A 21076-nucleotide genomic window follows, 5' to 3' on the forward strand; every position below is an offset into this window, starting at 1 on the left:
GTCCCTGCCATCTCTAGGCTCTTGATCTCGATTCTCCTCTCCCTTTCATCTACCACAAATACCTGAGTCTGCTGGGCCCAGGATTTCTGAGAACACTGGGGGCCACATTCAGGCCTTCAATCTATGTGGAGTGTTTCCATCAAGGGCTTTCTCTCCTCTTCACTAAAGAACACTCTGATGACTACCTACTATCCCTCTGATGATGGCTCACTCGAGAGTGGCAGAGAAGACTGCCAGAACAAGACCAGGTCCCTGGTAAAAGTCTGTGGCAGCCAGAATAACAGCCCCCTGTAGATGTCCACATCCCAATTCCCAGAACTTCTATGTTAGGTTACATGGTAAAGGGGAACTAAAGTTGCAGATGAAATTAAGGTGACTAATCAGCTGACCTTGTGATGGAGAAATTGTCCTGGACTATTCTGATGGGCCCAATGCCATTACAATTGTCCTTTAAAGTAGAAGAGTGAGGCAGAAGGAAGAACCAGAGAGTGGCAAGCCCAAGATAATCAGCCCAAGATCATCAGCTTTGATGATGGAGAAGGGGCCAGGAGACACAGAAGGCAGGCAACCTCTAGAAGCTGGAAAGGGCATGGAAACAGATTCTCCCCTAGAGCCTTTGGAGGAAGGCAGCCCTGCCAGCACGGTGATTTTAGTCCAGTAAGACCCATTCCAGACTTCTGACCTCAGAATTATGAGAACAGATTTGCACCATTTTAAGTCCCTAAACTTGTGGTCCTTTGTTACAGCAGGGATGGTGGTGATAGTCGCTGAATCCAACTCTTGCAACCCCACGGACTGTAGCCTGCCAGGCTCCTGTGTCCGTGGGATTTCCCAGGCAAGAATACCGGAGCGGGTTGCCATTTCCTTCTAGGAAACTAATGAGAATACCATCAAAGGAAGAGGCAGAATAAAGAGGCTAACTTCACAGACTGCTTAAATTTGAATACTGACTCTGTACTTACTAGCTGAGCGCATTTAGGCAAATTATCTCATCCTTCTGCATCTGAACTGCCTCATCATATGAAGTGGGGATAATAATGATAATGTCTATCTCACATTCCTTTGAGAGGGTTAAATGAGATAATACTCAAAAAATAATTTTAAAAGCCACTTAGCACAGAATAGACAAACAATAAATATTAGCTATTATTATCATTATACTGCACCAAAAACCATCCTGATTTCCAGCAACTAAACTGTAGAGCAAACTATCCCAGCACTTGCCCTTTTCAATTGCAAACTTTGAGTTTCCACAAAATTTCTTATATACGTTTGAACAGAACATAAACCCAGGCATTCACTGGTTCTATCTCAAAACCGTTCTTGGCCAAAGCTCCCTCATGGGACCCAGCAGTGTGCAGACGGTGTGTGGGACAAAGTGACTACCCTGATTCTTCCCCTGCCTCTCCACCCCAACTCCACAGTCTACCCTTCCTGCCAAGTCCCGCTCAGGAGAAAACATTCTTTGCTTCCAGTTCCTCAAACACTCTCTCACCCCATCCCTTTCCTCATGTGACTGTTTTTCTCAAAAAACCAACCAGCACTGACCAACAGAAACGAACATGATCAAACTTCACATGATGGATCATGACCGCCTTCTCCTTGACGTTGCTACAGCGAGTTGGGCTTGTTTTTCTGATGACTTAGTTCACAAAGGTCTTTTTTTGGAATTTGCATAAGTTCACAGCATTCTTCATAAGAGCCAAAAACTGAAGAAGTTCCAAACATCTATCAAATGTAGAATAATAAGCAGCAGTATATTTATATGATGGAATCATCTTTAGAATATAAATGTGAACTACAGCCATACATGATTACGTAGATGAATCCCATACATCACAGTGAGTGAAAAGATACACACTGTAAGATTCAATTATTGTTGTGGTTGTTGTTCAGTCACTCAGTCATGTCTGACTCTTTGCAACCCCATGGATGGCAGCACGCCAGGCTTCCCTGTCCTTCACCATCTACCAGAGCTTGCTCAAACTCAAGTCCATTGAGTCGGTAACACCATCCAACCATCTCATCCTCTGTCGTCCCCTTCTCCTCCTGCCTTCAATCTTTCCCAGCATCACAGTCTTTTCTAATAAGTCAGCTCTTCTCCTCAGGTGGCCAAAGTATTGGAGCTTCAGCTTTAGTACCAGTCCTTGCAATGAATATTCAGGATTGATTTCCTTAAGGATTGACTGATTTGATCTCCTTGTAGTCCAAGGGACTCTCAAGAGTCTTCTCCAATACCACAGTTCAAAAGCATCAGTTCTTCAGTGCTCAGCCTTCTTTATGGTCCAACTCTCACATCCATATATGACTACCGGAAAAATCACAGCTTTGACTAGACAGACTTGTCGGCAAATCAGTGTCTCCACTTTTTAATACGCTGTCTAGGTTGGTCATAGCTTTTCTTCCAAGGAGCAAGCATCTGTTAATTTCATGACTGCAGTCACCATCTACAGAGATTTTGAAGTCCAAGAAAATAGACTCTGTCACTGTTTCCATTGTTTCCTCATCTGTTTGCCATGAAGTGATGCGACTGGATGCCATGATATTAGTTTTCTGAATGTTGAGTTTTAAGCCATCTTTTTCACTCTCCTCTTTCACCTTCATCAAGAGGCTCTTTAGTTCCTCTTAGCTTTCTGCCATAACGGTGGTGTCATCTGCATATCTGAGGTTATTGACATTTCTCCCAGAAATCTTGATTCAAGCTTGTGCTTCATCCAGCCAGGCATTTTGCATGATGTACTCTGCATATAAGTTAAATAAGCAGGGTGACAATATACATCCTGACGTACTCCTTTTCCAATTTGGAACCAGTCTGTTGTTCCATGTCCGGTTCTAACTGTTGCTTCCTGACCTGCATACATTCATCTACATATAGTTAAAACAGACAGAACCAATCTCTGGTGTGATAAGTCAAGATAGCAGCTCCCTTTAGGGAGAAGGAAGAGGGCAGATCTGGAAAAAGAGGGTATTTGTGGTGCTGGCAACATTCTACTCTGATGTGGATGGTACTTCCATTGAGTATGGGATAATCAGCAAGCATGTACACTTTTGATCTGGTACTTTTGTGTATATAACTTCAATTTAACTTTTACTTTTTCAAAAAAGTGTAAAACACACACACACATAGGACTTCCCTGGTGATTCAGTGGTTAAGACTTCACCTTCCAGTGAGGGGGTATGGGTTCAATCTCTGCTTGGAGAGCTAAGATCCCACATGCCTTGTGGCCAAAAAACCAAAATATAAAAACACAAGCAATATTGTAACAAATTCAATAAAGACTTTAAAAAATGGCCCACATCCAAAAAAATGTTTAAAAAATAAAAACTAAAAAAATTAAAAGCACACACATAAAATGATAAAAGTCATTGGCTCATAGTTTTAGTTCCTATCGCATCCCTGAAGTGTCATGAATGCCTAAAATCACCAGGCTAAGCTCCCCTTCTTCAACTTTCTACCATTTCATCTTTTTTTCAACATCATAAAATAAAGCTCAAAACCTTCATCTTGCAGACTTCATGGGCAAACATAACAAAGGCAGAGTATCCAAGAGAATAAGATCACTCCTACAATATCGGTATTTAGGCAACAATCCTAGGACAGGGACTTAGACATTATTAATATTTTTTTTCTGCAAGAAAAACTCAACAAAAATGTATTAAATGTTTATTGTAGCCTTTCTATGTACCTATGCAGATACAAAGGGAAGGGTCAGGAGAGTTGGGGGGGAAAACAGTAAGCAAGGGCCCCCCAAAGTCTTCAAGATCGTTTGAGGAAACTACCTATTCTAGTACTGACCATTTCCTTGGCTTCTTCAATAAATTCAGACCAGGTTCCAATCTCAGCTACTAGGTGCTACAAAAAACTTGGAACTTCTCCCTAAAGTTTCACCTATTAGTGTAGCTTTATAATGAGTTTTCTTTTTTCTTTTAGGGATAGTATGACAAAGTCCAAATAAAGGGAATGACCTTATATTTTGTTGCTGTTGCTGCTATTAATTAGAAGAGCAGAATATTTCAAGGAGCATTCCACAAAGTCTCCCATCCTTGTAGATATCATAGCATATAGTAGGGTTTTTTTGTTTGTTTGTTTTTAAGATTCAAACAACAGAAAGCTAAGAACAGGACAGAGATAAAGGACAGTGCAGCCCTCTTCTCCATGGCACAGACATCACTCAATGCTACTTCCTATCAACCTACCGGTGGTAAATGTGAAGCATCATTTCTTTTTGTTCTTTTCTCAAGTGCCTTTTAAAAATTTTGATTTATTTATTTTAATTGGAGGATAATCACTTTACTATATTGTAATGGTTTTCGCCATATATCAGTATGAATCGGCCATAGGTATACATGTGTCCCCTCCATCCTGAAGCCCCCTCCCACCTCTCTCCCGACCCTATTCCTCCAGGTTGTCACAGAGCACTGGCTTTGGGTGTCCTGAGTCATACATCAAATTTGCACTGGTTATCTATTTTACATATGGTAATGTATATGTTTCAATGCTATTCTCTCAAATCTCTCCTTCTCCCACTGAATCCAAAAGTCTGTTCTTTACATCTGTGTCTCCTTTGCTGCCCTACACATAGAATCGTTGGCACTATCTTTCTAGATTCCATGTATATGCATTAACATACGATATTTGTCTTTCTCTTTCAGATTTACTTCACTCTGTATAATAGGCTCTAGGCTCATCCACCTCATTAGAACTGACTCAAATGTATTCCTTTTTATAGCTGAGTAATATTCCATTGTGTATATGTACCACAACTTCCTTATCTACTCATCTGCTGATGGACATCTACGTTGTTTCCATGTCCGAGCTATTGTAAACAGTGCTGCAATGAACACTGGAGTACACGTGTCTTTTTCAATTTTGGTTTCCTCAGGGTATATACTCAGCAGTGGGATAGGCTGGGTCACAGTTTTGGTCCTTTTTTAAAGGAATCTCCACACTGTTCTCCGTAGTGGTTGTATCAGTTTGCATTCCCACCAACAGTGTAAAAGGGTTCCTTTTGCTCCACACCCTTCCCAGCATTTATTGTTTGTAGACTTTTTGATGCTGGCTACTCTGACCGGTGTGAGATAATACTTCACTGTGGTTTTGATCTGCATTTCTCTAATAATGAGCGATGTTGAACATCTTTTTATGTGTTTATTAGCCATCTGTATGTGTGAAGTATCATTTCTTTAGACTTTTGAAAGTGGAACCCATCATCACAAGGAGGACTTTAAAGGGCCTTCCCTATATTTACAAGATAACTGGTGTAGTATAAGCTCACTTGATAAACAGAGAACACTGTTGAATTATGCCTATCTTGAAAAATAAACGGCCCAGTCAAAAAGTGGGCCAAAGAACTAAACAGACACTTCTCAAAAGAAGACATACAGATGGCTAACAAACACATGAAAAGATGCTCAACATCACTCATTATCAGAGAAATGCAAATCAAAACCACAATGAGGTACCATTTCATGCCCGTCAGAATGGCTGCTATCCAAAAGTCTACAAGCAATAAATGCTGGAGAGGGTGTGGAGAAAAGGGAACCCTCTTACACTGTTGGTGGGAATGCAAACTAGTACAGCCACTATGGAGAACAGTGTGGAGATTCCTCAAAAAACTGGAAATAGAACTGCCATATGACCCAGCAATCCCACTGATGGGCATACACACTGAGGAAACCAGACTTGAAAGAGACACGTGTACCCCAATGTTCATCACAGCACTGTTTATAATATCCAGGACATGGAAGTAGCCTAGATGCCCATCAGCAGATGAATGGATAAGGAAGCTGTGGTACATATACACAATGGAATATTACTCAGCCATTAAAAAGAATACATTCAAATCAGTTCTAATGAGGTGGATGAAACTGGAGCCTATTATACAGAATGAAGTAAGCCAGAAAGAAAAACACCAATACACCAATACTAACACATATATATGGTATTTAGTCAATCGGTAAAGATAACCCTGTATGCGAGACATCAAAAGAGACACAGATAAATAGAACAGTATTATGGACTCTATGGGAGAGGGTGAGGGCAGGATGATATGGGAGAATGGCATTGAAGCATGGAAATTATCATATGTGAAAGGAATCGCAAGTCCAGGTTCAACGCATGATACAGGGTGCTCGGGGCTGGTACACCGGGATGACCCAGAGGGATGGGATGGGGAGGGAGGTGGAAGGGGGGTTCTGGAAGGGGAAAACATGTATACCCATGGTGGATTCATGTCAATGTATGGCAAAACAAATACAATATTGTAAAGTTAAAAAATAGAAAATAAACTAATTTAAAATAAAATAAAAAAAGAATTATGCCTGTCTTAAAAGAACCCAACCCTGCAAAAAAGATGACATAAAATGGATCATCAATGCCATTAGGTAAGTCCAAGCCCCTTGCCCTGGTCTGAGACAAGACAAATCTAATTCTTCCATAGAAACTAACCACCATCCTTTGAAACATCAGGACATAAAATGATGAAAATAGCCATCAACAGGGAAGAAAAGAAGACTAGATATATGTGCGCTCTTCAGATAGATTTGACATCCATATCCTGAGTAAAACCAGACTTCCTCCTCAAGCTCAAAGAGAGGTAACTGGGCACACTGTGTCCTGCAAAAGTGCCTCCTCCTTTCACAGTACAGATAACAGCTTCCCATTTGGCAAAGCAGTGGTCATCTGTCCTTATGTTCCCTAAACAACCAGAAGATATCAGCAGCTGAAGAATGCCCCTAACGACCTCCACCTCATAGGCCCAAGGTTGGTGCCTGTGACAGCCGTCATGATTAACAAGGAAAAAGATAGACATTTCCCACAAGTCAAAACAGCCTCGCTGAGCAGCAGTGAGGGCTGAAAGCAAACTCTTGTAGGAAACTTCAACATACACGTAAAAAATGATACTAACAGGTGACGAAAAAGCTCTGGAAAACGAACAGTTTTGATTTTCGCTCCTCTGTGAAGTTCCTGGCCACAACACACAAGCTTTAACACCCTTCCACATCTAGGACTAAAGACAGACATTGCAGGTACACCTGTGACCTAACAATGACAATTCCTCAGTAAATACTGAAGCTATATATCGTAAATGGATAGCTATATGTGTACAACATCTATAGGATGCAATTATGAAAGTAACCTGAAGTGTTCACATGGACTTTCCAAGGAATGCAGGATTATAAAGTGACTCAAAAGTTTCAAGAATGAGAAAAATGACTCCCAAAACTTATACACAGAAAAAGGAGGCATCATTTGGTCTTTTCTTTAGCTCATGGAAGGTCCAAGATGTGGCCCGGAAAACTGGAAAAAAGAACACCATAATAGTAAACTTCAATGAAAAGCATGAATGGAATTACCAGCTATTGCAATGACTACTGCCAGGATGCCCTGACCAAGGTCTTTCCAAACCAATACCTGATCAAGTGTCCAGGTATGTACCACTGATACCCACTTGCTTTTAGTCCCTGATGGGGTACAGAGGATGATCTTGGCTATTCAGCCATAAAGCTCTGTCAGAAATCATCCATTCACCAAGTATCAACCATCACAGATCTTGGAGACGCATGAAATTACCAAGAAATCTTTAACAACAGCAGAATAGAAAGACCTCACATCCTCCCTTTCTCCCACAGTCCCAAGCCTAGATAATACCTGATTCTCGTTTTCTTTGCCTCCCACCAGTGATTAGGTGCCCTGGTGGCTCAGACGGTACAGACAGTAAAGAATGCCTGCAATTGGGAGACCTGGGATTGATCCCTGGGTCAGGAAGATCCCCTGAAGAAGTAAAGGGCTACCCACTCCAGTATTCTTGCCTGGAGAATCCCATGGACAGAAGAGCTTGGCAGGCTACAGTCCATGGGGTCACAAAGAGTCAGACACGACTGAGTGACTAACACTAACACAAAAGGTCTTTAACAATAACTCCTGGGACTTCACTGGTAGTTCAGTGGCTAAGACTCTGCACTCCCAATGCAGGGGGCCCGGGTTCAGTCCTGGTTGGGGAACTAGACCACACACGCCACAGCTAAAGATCTTACATACTGCTGTGAAGACTGCAGATCCCACATGCTGCAACTAAGACCTAGCTCAGTCAAATAAATATTTTTTTTTAAAAAGTAGTTCTTGAGCTCACATCCTTCCTCTACATTAGCAGCACTACTTCATCTGTTACAGAGTCACCCTCCAATTACCAATTACCACTAGTTCTAATCCATTTTATGTGCTATAACCAGATAAATCTCCTGAGGCAGAAGAAAAATCCTAGCAGTCTTCCTATTTGAATCTTTCTCTTTTTAGTTACTTTTTATTATAGAAAGTTTCAAAATTACAAAAAAAAAATAAAAAGGATTGCATAAGAATTGTGTGCCTATCATCTAGCTTCAATTATTATCCCCTCAAGACTTGTTACCTCTATACCTCAACCCACTGAGTAATTTCCATCAAAGCTCAGACATCATATAATTTCATCTGCAAATAGTATTATTTCCCTTCCTTAAATAATGACAAGGTCATCATCCCAGCCCTCCAAATCAACAATCACTCTTTTATAGCATCAAATTTCCAATCAATGTCAGCATTTTCATTATTGTCCTGTAAGTCATCATCATTATCTTTTTCTTTCATTTGCAGCTTGTTTGCATCAAGAGAGACATAATCTAAATATTGTGACTGGTTAATCTGCTTCTTAACCCTCTTTTAAGCTATTTAGTTCCCCCTTCATTACTTTTTCTATTTTGTTTTGTGTCTTTTCAGAATTGTTTTGTTGAAATTGTAGTCTTTAACTTGGTTTTTAACCAAGCTTTAACAACTTTCATTACCACTAGTCTTCATTTATATCAACTTTCAATCAAATGATATCCTAAATGTGGTCATTTTAAAACACATTCACGAATTCTTTGCTATTTCTCTCTTCGAGCAATGCAGCTTATTAACTACAGTCCCTTTGAGAGTGGACTCAACTAAGTGACTCATTTCTAATGAGTAGAATAAGGTGGTGAAGGTGTGTCATACAGGACTACAACGGCCCTGTGGTTTGGGGTTCACTTGCTCAGGAAGAAGCCAGTGGCCATGCTGTGAGGATGCTCAGGCAGCTCTGTGGAGAGTTCATGCAGAAAGGAAAAGAAGTCTCTTGCCAACAACCATGGCAATGAGTCACCTTGGCAGTGGGTTCTCCAGCCCCAGGCGAGCCACCCCTGCTGACTGCAACCTCACAAGAGACCCTGAGCTAGAGCTTCCAGCAAGCACCTCCTGCATTCCTGACCCACAGACTGTCAGACAACAAATGTTTATCGTTAAAGGCTGCCACATTTGTGGGGACCTATTATACATCAGTAGACAACTAATACACAGTCTTTCTGGTGTCACATCATTGTTTTTCCTAGAAATGCTCTTCTCCAGTTCTTTGTGTCCAAATTTAACCATCTTTTCAATGTCCTCCACGCTGTAAATGATTATTCCTTCTTTCAATTTCCTAAAGAACTTTGTATCTGGTTCTAAGTCAAGCTGTCTAAAACCAATGTGGCCAAAGGTTAAACAAATTCATCTAACCCTCACCTGCCTAAACTGTGTAGTTTCAACACTACAGTTTTACTAAAGTCCCCATTCCTCGAATAGGCCAGGCATACCCCCTCTGGAGCTTCTGCCCCAGCCCCACACATCTCCATGATTCACACTCTCACCTCCTCACTTACATGTCACCTTCTCAAGAGAACCTTCCCTGACAGCCTATTTAAAGCCACCAGAGCCCCCCCTCCTCCCCATCTCACATCCACCCCACACTCCCTGCCCATCTTTGCACTTTTATTTTCTCCACACCACCAACCACAATCTAAGATATGTTTTAAATACAGCACTCATTATCTCCCTGCTTCCAGACTATAGGCTCCAGGAAGGAAGACATTATGTTTAGTTATTCAGTGCTACACCCTGAGCCCCTGAAACAATGCACAGTACATACCATGTGGTCAATAAAAACCTGAGTAAATGATCAGGACTGTAGCATCTCACATGCCACATTAGGGCTGTAACACTAACCACATTTTGATATTTTAGGTGTCTTTATGTCTACAAGAATTTTTTTTTTTTTTTGGCCATACCTCTCAGTATGGTCCTCTCAGGGATCTTAGCTCCTGGACCAGGGATTGAACCTGTGCCCTCTGCAGCAGAAGCACAGAGTCTTGACTACTGAGCTGCCCAGGAAATCCCTGTCTACAAGCATTTTATGGAGCTTAATTAATTTCCTCCTTCACTAGATAAAAACAAAACCAAAGCCTGAAACACCCTAAAGTAGGCAATCGTACGAAAGATGCCTAAGAATGGTTACATTTCTCAAAAGGAGCCAAAGCGATCCTATCACATGTGCCTCCCTGGCATTACATTTCAGGTGCTTGTATTCTTACCTAAATTCACCCCATGAGTCAACCACGCCACTCCCTTGGTACCCTGCTCAAGCGATAACATCTGTCATTTCAAAATCTCCTTAAGAACAGAACTGGGTCTTGTACATCTTAATACTCCCTGCAGTGCCAGTTAACAGGGCAACTGACAAAGGTTTATTATGAAAGCATCAGAATTGTTAGCATCTTGGGCCATCTCTTCTCCTCACTCAAAAGGACACAGTAGTAGGCACACCCACAAACACAGGCCTGTAACAGTATTATCATGAAAAAAGCATCTTCATTCAGCAGCTGAAGTCTCGAAAGTATATTATCTAATGACTTCTGTTTTCCCAAAGCCAAATTAGAGCTGGAACCTTAGCCTCCTCTTTGACTCACAACATTCTCATCTAAATTACACTGCTGCTACCATAAAAAGAAAGAGGGAGGAGGAGGGAAAGGTTGCTTCTTTATCAGACATCTGACATATGATTCTCACTAATAATCCACATATATACATCATAGAAGGTCACATTCTAACAGGGGATGGTGATATTCAAGATGAATGATGTTGCTTGTAAATGACTTGACAGTTTACACTAGAAAAAAAATCATTGCAATGCACAGTAATCTGACTCCTGATTGCCAAGGCATAGTTCAACACAGAATTGTTCTTTGTTTTTAAGATACAAACAATGCTGGAAGAGGGCTGTCTGGCTATGATATAATGAAAGTTTTATTTCATTTCAAAGATGCATAGTCGCATTTGTGTTCTGACACACACAAAAAAGGGCTACTATCCTTTGGAGAAGAGGTCAGCAAACTACACTTCAAGGGTCAAAGCTGGCCCATAGTCTGTTTCTATATGGCCAATAAGCTAAGAATGATTTTTACATTTTTTAATGACTCAGAAAAATAAAACAGTATTATTGGGTGCCATGAAATTTATATGAAACTCAAATTTCAACATCCATCAATAAAGCTTTATTGGAACACACACACTCTTCCACTTATACATTGTCTCTGGCTGCTTTTTTTTTTTTTAATAAATTTATTTATTTTAGTTGGGGTAATTACTTTACAATATTGTAGTGGTTTTTGCCATACATTGACATGAATCAGCCATGGGTTTACATGTGTTCCCCATTTCTGGCTGCTTTTGTGAGGAATTGAGAAACTGTCACAGAAACCACACATCCCACAGAGCTCCAAATAGTTACTATCCAGCCCTTTACAGAGAACGTTCGCCTCTGCTTCAGGGTGTGGATGCTGGAGCCTGGCTGCCTCCGTTGAAGCCTAATATAGATTCTCCTTGCTGCTGCTCAGTTGCTTCTGTTGTGTCCAACTCTTTGCGACCCGATGGACTGTAGCCCACCAGGCTCCTCTGCCCACTGGATTCTCCAGGCAAGAATACTGGAATGGGTTGCCATGCCTTCCTCCAGGGGATCTTTCTGACCAGGGATCAAGCCCGCGTCTCCTATATCTCCTGCATTGCAGCCAGATTCTTTACCACTGAGCAACCACGGAAATCCATACATTCTCTTTACGCAGCCTCTATCTTAACACTTATATTCACTTATTAACTGTGTAAGCTTGAACACATTGTTTAACCACCTGCACCTCAGTTTCCTCATATGTAAAATGGGGTTAATAATGGCACCTACCTGCTGGGGTGTCATTGTGAGTTATAAATGAACAAAACATACAAAGCATGTGAAACAGGACCTGGCAAGCAGGAAGCAGTTACTAAGCACAGGCTGTAACTACCAATCCTTCCTGCTGAGGGCTACAGGATGAGTTTTCAGATGAAATGGTAGCAAAGTGGTTAGATACCAGGGCAACATCCCAAATCTCTTCATCAAGGTAGAACTGAAGTAGGAGGCAAGAAAGAATGAGAGGGGAGAAAAATGAAACCAGAAAGAAGAGAACTGAGGAGGGAATAAGAGAAAGGAAAAAGTTATCAGGACCTCACTCAGCAAGGACAGTAGGTGGCCTATTTACAGGGGAAGTATAAATTAGGATAATTTCATCTGTAGTAACAGATTAAATCACTTCTGTGGGTTGACGGGATAGTAATCACCAGGTGGAAGCTATCTCAGGGGCTGGGGAGGGAAGCATTCAAAATTCTAAGCAAGTGACTTACAGATGAACTGCTGGGTCATTTTTAAGTTGAGTACTTCCTGTATTTTACATTCCTAGACAAATGACAAGTGATAGCTATAGTAAATTCTGCATCTTGTTATCCACATAGAGTAGCTAATTAAAAGGAAACAATTTGTGTAAGGACCCTGTCTTTACAGAGTTCTCATTTTGTTCAGAATAGCACTGACTTCCTAATGCTAAAAAAAAAAAAAAGTTCCTATAAATAAAACAGAAGCTCATTCACCAAAAATTGACCTGCATAGCAACTGGGAGGTAAACAGGATGTTTACTAGAAGATACACTTCACTTGCTACCGAGGTAGAATAATTCTCTTTCCCAAGATACACTTTCATTTGAATCCCTTCTCTGTGCAAAGCTGAGTTCCTACCTTTTCCATGTACCTATAAAATTACACTCACCACTTCTTTTTTTGCATTATGACTTCAAAAGCTTTAAAGCACCTGCCACCTCAAAAAAATAAAGAATTTTTTTAATTCCACCATAATCAAACAACTATATTATTCCCTTCCACCCTTGATCCCCTTAATCCTCACCACTTCTTTGCTTAATGTTTATGGTAAATCTTCCCTGCAGAGGCTAAACACACATATCAACTATTTTAGAGAGACTTGATGTGTAAACATAAAATGCAAAATCTTAAGGAAAGACATTATTATCCAAGTGATTTCTGCAAATTGTGCAAGAAAAGAAGAGTGATTTAAAGCAATGCATCCAAGAGAACATTAAGATGCTCCCGAGCTGGAGGCAAGTTCAAAACACTCACTGAGAATGGATCTGCTGGGAGAGTCCCACTGAAGGCTTCTGCTTGAGGGTCAAGGTCATCTGGGCCACGGGACTGACTCTTGGTAGAATGTCTGCCTTCTTAGATGAAGTGTGCTTTGCGGCTTGCTCAGGAGGGACCCGGGAGGAAGCGGCCGCAGGACTCTGCCCTCCAAAGACTGGGGACGAGGTGTCCTGGGCAGCTGTTGTCTCACAGGCTTTGCCCTTGGTCCCTGGTTTACAGACACAGAGCTGAGGTCGGAGACACATCCCTCCATTCTGACATGGTGGAACACAGCTTGCTGTGGAAAGACAACAGAAGACACACTTTGAAGAAGAGCAGTACAGACTTCACTAATTCTTCCAGACACTTACCACTAGCATTGGGCTGTTCCTCAGTGAAATAAAATGATGATGATGTTGTTGATGATGATAATAGCGAATATTTATTAATGGTTTCCTGTGTGCCAGGCATTGTTCTAATAGATATTGACAAATTTAACCCCCACCCCCAGCAACTGATTTAAGGAGATGTTTTATTTTGCCCATTTTACTGATGAAGAAACAGGCACGGGGTTATAAAATTTGCCAAAAGTCCCACAGTCATCAGTAAATAAAAGAACTTGGATATGAATTCAAGTGAACTGGCTTCAAAGTCATCTTTCTTGACCACTTTACTATAGCTGCTGCTCAGAAATGCATCAGAAATACAGGGGGGAAAAAAAGAAAGTACTCTGTCCTTTTTTAAGTCGTGTTCCATGGCTTAAGTTTAAACTTTAGGTATCCAAACAAGTCTTGGCCAAAAAAACAGAAGCCCAGTGCCAAACCCAAACCCCCCAAGAGGGTAATGGCCTTCATCTTGCATTAAACTATCAAAGCTTGGAGTGACTGTTCAGAAATTTAGTCAACCTTTTTTTTTTTTTTTGGAGAGAAAAAGCAAAGGTAGAAAGATCAAAAGTCATCAAATATACACTTTTATACATGCATTATATATTTTAAAAGCCAGTACACCCTTAATCTTATAACAAAAGGCAATCAAAAAGAAACCAACTGTTTATCTCCTATTAGCTAGGATGCATTTACTTTGGGTTTTTGTTTTTTAACATGGACCATTTTTAAAGTCCTTATTTAATTTGTTACAATATTGTGGCTGTTTTATGTTTTTGATTTTGGGCCATGAAGCATGTGGAATCATAGCTTCCTGATCAGGGATCAAACCTACACCCCCTGCATTGGATGGCAAAGTCTTACCACTGGACTGCCATGGAAGTCCCATGAATGCATGTACTTTGAATCACCAGACTTGTGGCCAAGCAGAGTTTTAAAGTTAGCAGGGCTTTGGGTCACAGGCAAGGTGAGCGGATTTTATCACAGGCAAGGTCCCCTGGGAGTTTAGATGTTATATGTCATAAAATTTATGACTTAAATTTTATTATCATCATAGGCCTACAGACATGATTCCTTCAGATCCTTCTTTATTTGTACCATTTATTTACACCAGCCTTTTGGTATCAGCTCGCTTTGACTTAAACTGTCTGTCCTGAGGCAGATCACAACACTAAACCTCCCATACAGTTCAGCCCAGGATTCAGTCTACAAGCAATTACAAAATAGATGAAGAATACACACCAGAGGAGGCTCAACCATGAAGGAACCAATGACCAAGACCTAAAAACCCTGAAATTTCCTATAAAAGAGAAAAGATACTTTTCCTATTTTCCTATAATTCTTATTAGTTATAGCAAATAATGAAATGAAATAACTGTCAAGTGTCAGAATACCAGGCTGACAAATTTTCTAAGAGTTGAGAAGGATTCTTGAAAAAAAGGAAAAAAAAAGGAAGAAAAACGCAGCCAGCTCCCGAGGTGACCCTGGAGTGAGTTACTTAAGCTTGGCCTCCACACCTACACAAGTCCCAGGGCAGGAGGAAGGCAGTAGCTGCTTTTCTAAAATGGTCCCCAAGGGCTTTTTCCGTATTAGGCTTCTAGAAGTCAAAGTCAAAAAGCTATGCACTTCAAGAGTTCAGGAGTCTAATTTATCCACGCTTTCCCGGGCAATATGATCATCAGGTCCTTCCTCAGCCACGCTTATTTATGGAACATCACAGGAATGGAAATGGGCTCCACCCAGAGAGAGCAGAACTGGTCCCAAGCAGGAAAGGACGGGGCTTTCAAAGCTGAGCCTCTGTCAGAGATCACCCCCCACCCCCAGGCACTTTCATGTACACATTCTCGTCATGCTTTCAATTAGAAACATGTCTCAGTTTAACATCTGAGAATGATTTCCGCTTCTCCCCCCCAAGGTGTATTGCAAATGTCTACTAATCTCTCAGGAAGGCTGCACAGAGTGGCTGACAAAAGCTGGTACCTAGGTGGAAGCCAAGCACAGAAATCTCCCCCAAAACACCTAGAATAGCCAACAAGGGGCTGCCTGGAGGATGTTAGAAGTATAAAGGGTAGCCTTGTTTATTATTTTTTAACTCTTCAAATTTTGCATATGGAAGGATGAGGGGAGCAGGGAAAAAAAATTAACAAATAATAAAAAATAATACAACAGTAAGGATAGTATATATACAATACTATCCTTTCACAGTAAGTTTTAAGGGACAATAAGGAGACTGATTAGACGATTTTGTCTTCCACCTTCCCCATTTGGGCTTCAGCAGCAGCCTCCTGGAGCAAATAGGTAGGGCTGGCTTAAGCTGCGGGGGTCGGGGGTGGGGGAGGCGGAGCAGGTAAGGGAACAGATTCCCCAATGGCCAAGACAAGCCCCTCCCCTGACATGAAAATCAAAACTGAAGTTTTGCAACCACATTTGATCAAGCCATTTTTCCCCACCACATTTGGACTTCATGCAATAGTGGTTCCCACGTGTCACTTCTCAATGCGTAGTGCCTGGACAAGCCGCAGCATCACCTGGAAACACTTTAGAAATACATATTTGGCCAGCCTCTGGCCTGCTAAATCCCAAATCAGAGCCCAGCCATCTGACTGCCTGCCAGATGATGCACAAACTAGCGGTCTTCCACCAACATTTTTTTTGAGAATTTACATTTTTGTCACTGCAAGTTTGTGTTTTCACACTACAATGGCTTACCGAATTCTTCCTCTCATAGCTGTGTCTGTTTTATGTTGCCCTCTGTTTTTAACGCAAAAAATTAAAAAATTTTTCTATGTGACTAAATTCTCAAGATAATTATAAGTCCTTTTCAAAAATTTATACATTTGTCACTACTTCATGGTCAGTGCAAGAATTTGTACGCATTTATGAGAAAACTGTAATTTTTTTAAAATCAAGGATAGTTGACTTACAATGTTACATTAGTTTCAGGTGTCAGCACAGATATTTAGTATGTTTACAGATTATACTCCAGTATATCCTTGTTGCTTCTCTATTTCATACACACTAGTTTGTACCTGCTAAACCCATACCCCTAATTTGTCCCTCCCTCCTCCTCTCTCCTTTCTGGTAGTCACTAGTTTGTTCTCTGTGACGTTATTTCCGGAGAAAACTGTTATTCTAACTGAGGTATTGAACTACGTGGAATATGTTAAATCCTACGGAAGTTCTTTAAAAATGTTATCCATCAGTCATCCTGCATTTGCCCAGGTCAGCTGTGGTTCCACACAGTGAGTGAACACTATGGAGATCTTATCAGCGGGTGGGGCAGTGGTTCTCAGGCTTTGCAGCACAGCAGAATCACCTGGGGAGCTTTCACACCCACTCAAAACCCAGGTGTGGCTCCTGGCTGATTCAATCAGAATCTCTGAGGAAAGGGGCTCACTGGTCACTTTCGTTTTTCAGTTTTTTAACTCCCTAGGTGACGGCAATGTGCAGCCAAACTGGAGAGCCGTCGGTGAGGGAATACAATTCTACCAGACTTGCTGATCATCTTCCCAAAATGTTTGCTCTTTGAATTTTTTCTCCTTCATTTAAAAATTTTCAACATAGTCTAGCTGCTCAGGAGACACATTCAAGGCCCTCATCTGGGCCCCACCCCCTCTTTCCATCCTCTTCACCCCCCGCCTCCGGTCCACCCCTGCAAAAGCTCACTCTTTCTTGCCTCTGTACATAGGGTGCCCTGTCCTGAAATATGGGCCAGCCCCTGAAGCGCTTATTCAGCTGAAATGTCCTGCTTCTCTGTGAAGTTCTTTCCAAATGCCCACTCACCCTGACTTCCTGCGCCATTTTCATCATTCACTTCACATCTCACCTGTATAGTCACATATATTAACCATCGTTTAACAAAGATCTTTTATTTCCCAACTAGAATGTAAACTATGAAGTCAGATAATTGGCTAAGACAGAAGTTTTTGTACCCAAGGACGGGAGCCTGAACCTCATCTTGGTTGACTGACCGATGTCAAAGTAGATCCATCTCTTTCCAAGAATGCTAGGACTTCAGGACATCTTTTTAAGAGGAAGATAATAAGTGGGTTCATAATAACATCTATACCCCTGGATGTGGTTTACCAGTTATTCAGTCAGTCTCCAAGCTTTCAAAGATGTTTTTAAATCAAAATTAATATCTAAGTGTACTTTGCTAATATATACAGCCTGCAGTGGCATTTAGCAGTATGTATATTAAACAATTATAGAAGCTCAGATTCAACACATTCTAGAAAAACTCTGAACGGGAGGAACCCTCTGAAACTGGTCATGAACTCACAAGAAAAGAACATCACAAAGGGCTGATAGGAGCTGTGATAAGGTACTAAACCTCCAATTCAAAAGTGCATTAAGAGAATTAGCCTAAGACATTCAGGTGCAGTAGGAAAAAAGCTTCTGAAAGCTTTTTTTGTGAAAAGGAATTAAAAGTGGGGAAAGCTCACAATTTATTAAGTAGATAATCCAATAAAAGGACTTCTGCTCGAGATAAGCACAGTGAATTAACCTCTACCACATCTCCCATTGCAAACACAGAACAATCATTTTTAAAGACTTTTTTTTAGATTAAAGAAACAGACTTCCACAGCTGGGCATGATGGAATAACTGTTACCAAACAAGCCTTTTTGCCATGACAGCTAGAAAACTGGATGAAAGATATAAGACAACTGTTGTCAGATACCAGACAACTGGCAAGAGAAGACTGTGAATCCTAAGAGAAGGGCATCAAGAGGGGAGCCCTAGGATCACCGTAACCACCTGCAGGAGGCACTCGGTCGACCACTATGCAGCAAGGATCACCACGCGCAGTGTGATAAAGGCTGAGTGGCTGGGATCTGCAGGCAGAGTCCTGGACAGGAGAGATCTGCAGAGAGTCCTGGAGTCTTCACCTGATACTGAGCTGCACAGGCATAGAGTGCAACAAACTACCCAGGACCTGTACGCTACAAATTCCCTGTCCTGGCCTACCAGAGTCAGGACATTCAGTACAGACCCCAGAACTCAACTCCCTTTAAAAGTAAAACCTCAATATCAAAATCAGACAAGAATTGTACACAGACACGAAGAATCATACACAAATGAAAATTCACACAGAAATCACAGTTAAGAATATATAGATGCACAATTCCTAAAAAAAAAAAATTAGTAAATCTAATACAACACTATTTCCAAACCAAATTAATTCAAGAAATATAAGGAAGATTTTAATGTCAGCCACTCTTTCCATGGAATTCCCCACGTTAAAAAATTAAATGAGAATTTGTCTCAGTGAACACAAAAATTTTCCAATGAAATTCATCACTTATTCATAATAACAAACAAAAACTGTTAAGACAACTAGGAATACAAAAGGATTTCCTTGTTCTGGTAAACAGTACCTACAGCAAATCCCACATACCAAAGAGGATACCAAAACCTACAGCAAATATTATGCGGAAACTGTAGAAACATTCCTATTAAAGCCGGAAACAAGTCTAAATGCCCACAATAGCCTCTATAGTTGATGCTATATTGTAAGTCCCATGGCAAAACAAGGGAAAAGAAATAAAAGGTCTAAAATGAAGAAACAAGTGTGACATTATTTCAGTTTATCTAAGTGGTTACATAGATAATCAAGAGATTCTACAAACTATAATAGCAGATAAGAATGTGGTACTTGTTCAAAGAGAGAAAAACAGATTAACGAAATTTTAACAGAAAGCTTAGAAACAGACTCAAATATAAATGGAGGCTCAAAACATGATGGAGGAGATATAACAACCCCGTAAAAAAATAGACTAAATAAATGGTGTTGAAAAAGAAAGAGCCACCCATCTAAAAGAACCAAAACTAGATCCCTACCCAACATAGGAGTGTGCGTTCTGGTGTGTTCCAAGGCCTTCAGTTGCGTTCAACTCTGTGCGACCCCATGGACTGGAGCCCACCAGGCTCCTCTGTCCATGGGATTCTCCAGACAAGAATACTGGAGTGGCTTGCCACCCCCTCTTCCAGGAGATCTTCCCGACCCAGGGATCAAACCCAAAGTTCTTCTGTCTCCTGCATTGGCAGGCGGGTTCCTTACCACTAGCGCCACCTGGGAAGCCCATGCAGAATATCTTCATGATTTGAGGCAAAGAGGAATTTCTCAAATGTGAAAACAGTAAGTAAAAATCCAAAAGGATTGATGAACTTGACTGTATTAAAACTTAAAAGACACCATACAAAACACTGAAGCACAAATGACGAAAAGACGACATTCACAATATATTTAACAAAGGACTAATAACCAGATATATCAAGAATTCCTAAAAATAGATAGGAAAAACAAAGTAAAATATGGACAAAGGATGTGAGCTGGCTATTCACAGATAGTGAAATGCAAAATACACGTGAAAAGATAACACAACCTCTCGAATTATCAGAGAACTGCAGATCAAAACAACACTGAGATGCAATTCCACACTCAAGAGACTGGCAATAAGTCTGTTACCACCAAGTGTTAGCAAAGATACAGGGAAATGGAAACTCTACACTGTTCATGGAAATGTATAGGATACTCACCTCTGTGAGAAGCAATATGGCAACATTTAGTAAGGTTGTGATATGAAAACCCTAACACCTAGCAATTTCACTTCTAGGCTGTCATGTCCTCAAGCAGATATATACACCAATTATAGTAGGAAAATAGTGACACTGACAGATGAATTGATAAACTGTGGTATATTCACATATGGAATTGTTGACAGCAGTTAAAATCATGATCTAGATCTCTACATCAAGCAACATGGATGAACGTTTTGAAAATAATGTTGACAGAAGAAAGTAATTATAAAATGCTACTTTGTAGTACTATTCTTTATATGATACTATAATACCGTCCATTGAATTTTTAAAGACATAAATCACTACTCCTTGTTTTTAAGGATACATATGACATCAACAAAAGCATTAAAATATTTATTGGATTCACACTAAATTCATAATCATGACACCTCAGGGAAGGATGTGGAACAATTCCAGAGAAGGAAATAGGTCACTTTATTGGAACTTTTTTCTTTAAAAAAAAAAACAAATCGGGGACTTCCCTGGTGGTCCAGCAGTGAAGGCTTTGCTTTCCAGTGTAGGGGATTCAGGTTCAATTCCTGGTCGGGCGGCTAAGATCCCACGTGTCTCATGGCCAAAACACCAAAACACAAAATAGAAGCAATACTGTAACAAATTCAATAAAGACTTTAAAATTGGCCCACATTATTAAAAAAAAAAAAAGATGTATAGAAAATATGACAACAGGTATTAGCTGTGGGTAATAGATACACAGGTGCTAACTACTGTATCCTTTTTACTTTATATACTTTAAAAAATTTTTTCAAAATCAAAATAATTTTTAAAAAAAATAAGCCAACAAAAGGCAAT

General features: G+C 40.6%; 1 protein-coding gene across 10 annotated transcripts in view; it reads right to left on the minus strand.

The window, feature by feature from the left end:
* Window positions 1-21076, minus strand: part of LTBP1 (latent transforming growth factor beta binding protein 1) — a 453402-nt gene that overhangs the window by 391437 nt on the left and 40889 nt on the right. For all 10 annotated transcript variants that reach the window (XM_081590239.1, XM_081590236.1, XM_081590238.1 and 7 more), the window contains exon 3: window positions 13301-13598. In XM_081590239.1, coding sequence (XP_081446365.1) covers window positions 13301-13598 — 298 coding nt within the window. The remainder of the gene's footprint in view (window positions 1-13300; window positions 13599-21076) is intronic.

This window comes from Giraffa tippelskirchi, chromosome 4 (assembly GCF_054371585.1).
Source record: "Giraffa tippelskirchi isolate mGirTip1 chromosome 4, T2T-mGirTip1v1.2.pri, whole genome shotgun sequence".
NCBI lineage: Eukaryota > Metazoa > Chordata > Mammalia > Artiodactyla > Giraffidae > Giraffa > Giraffa tippelskirchi.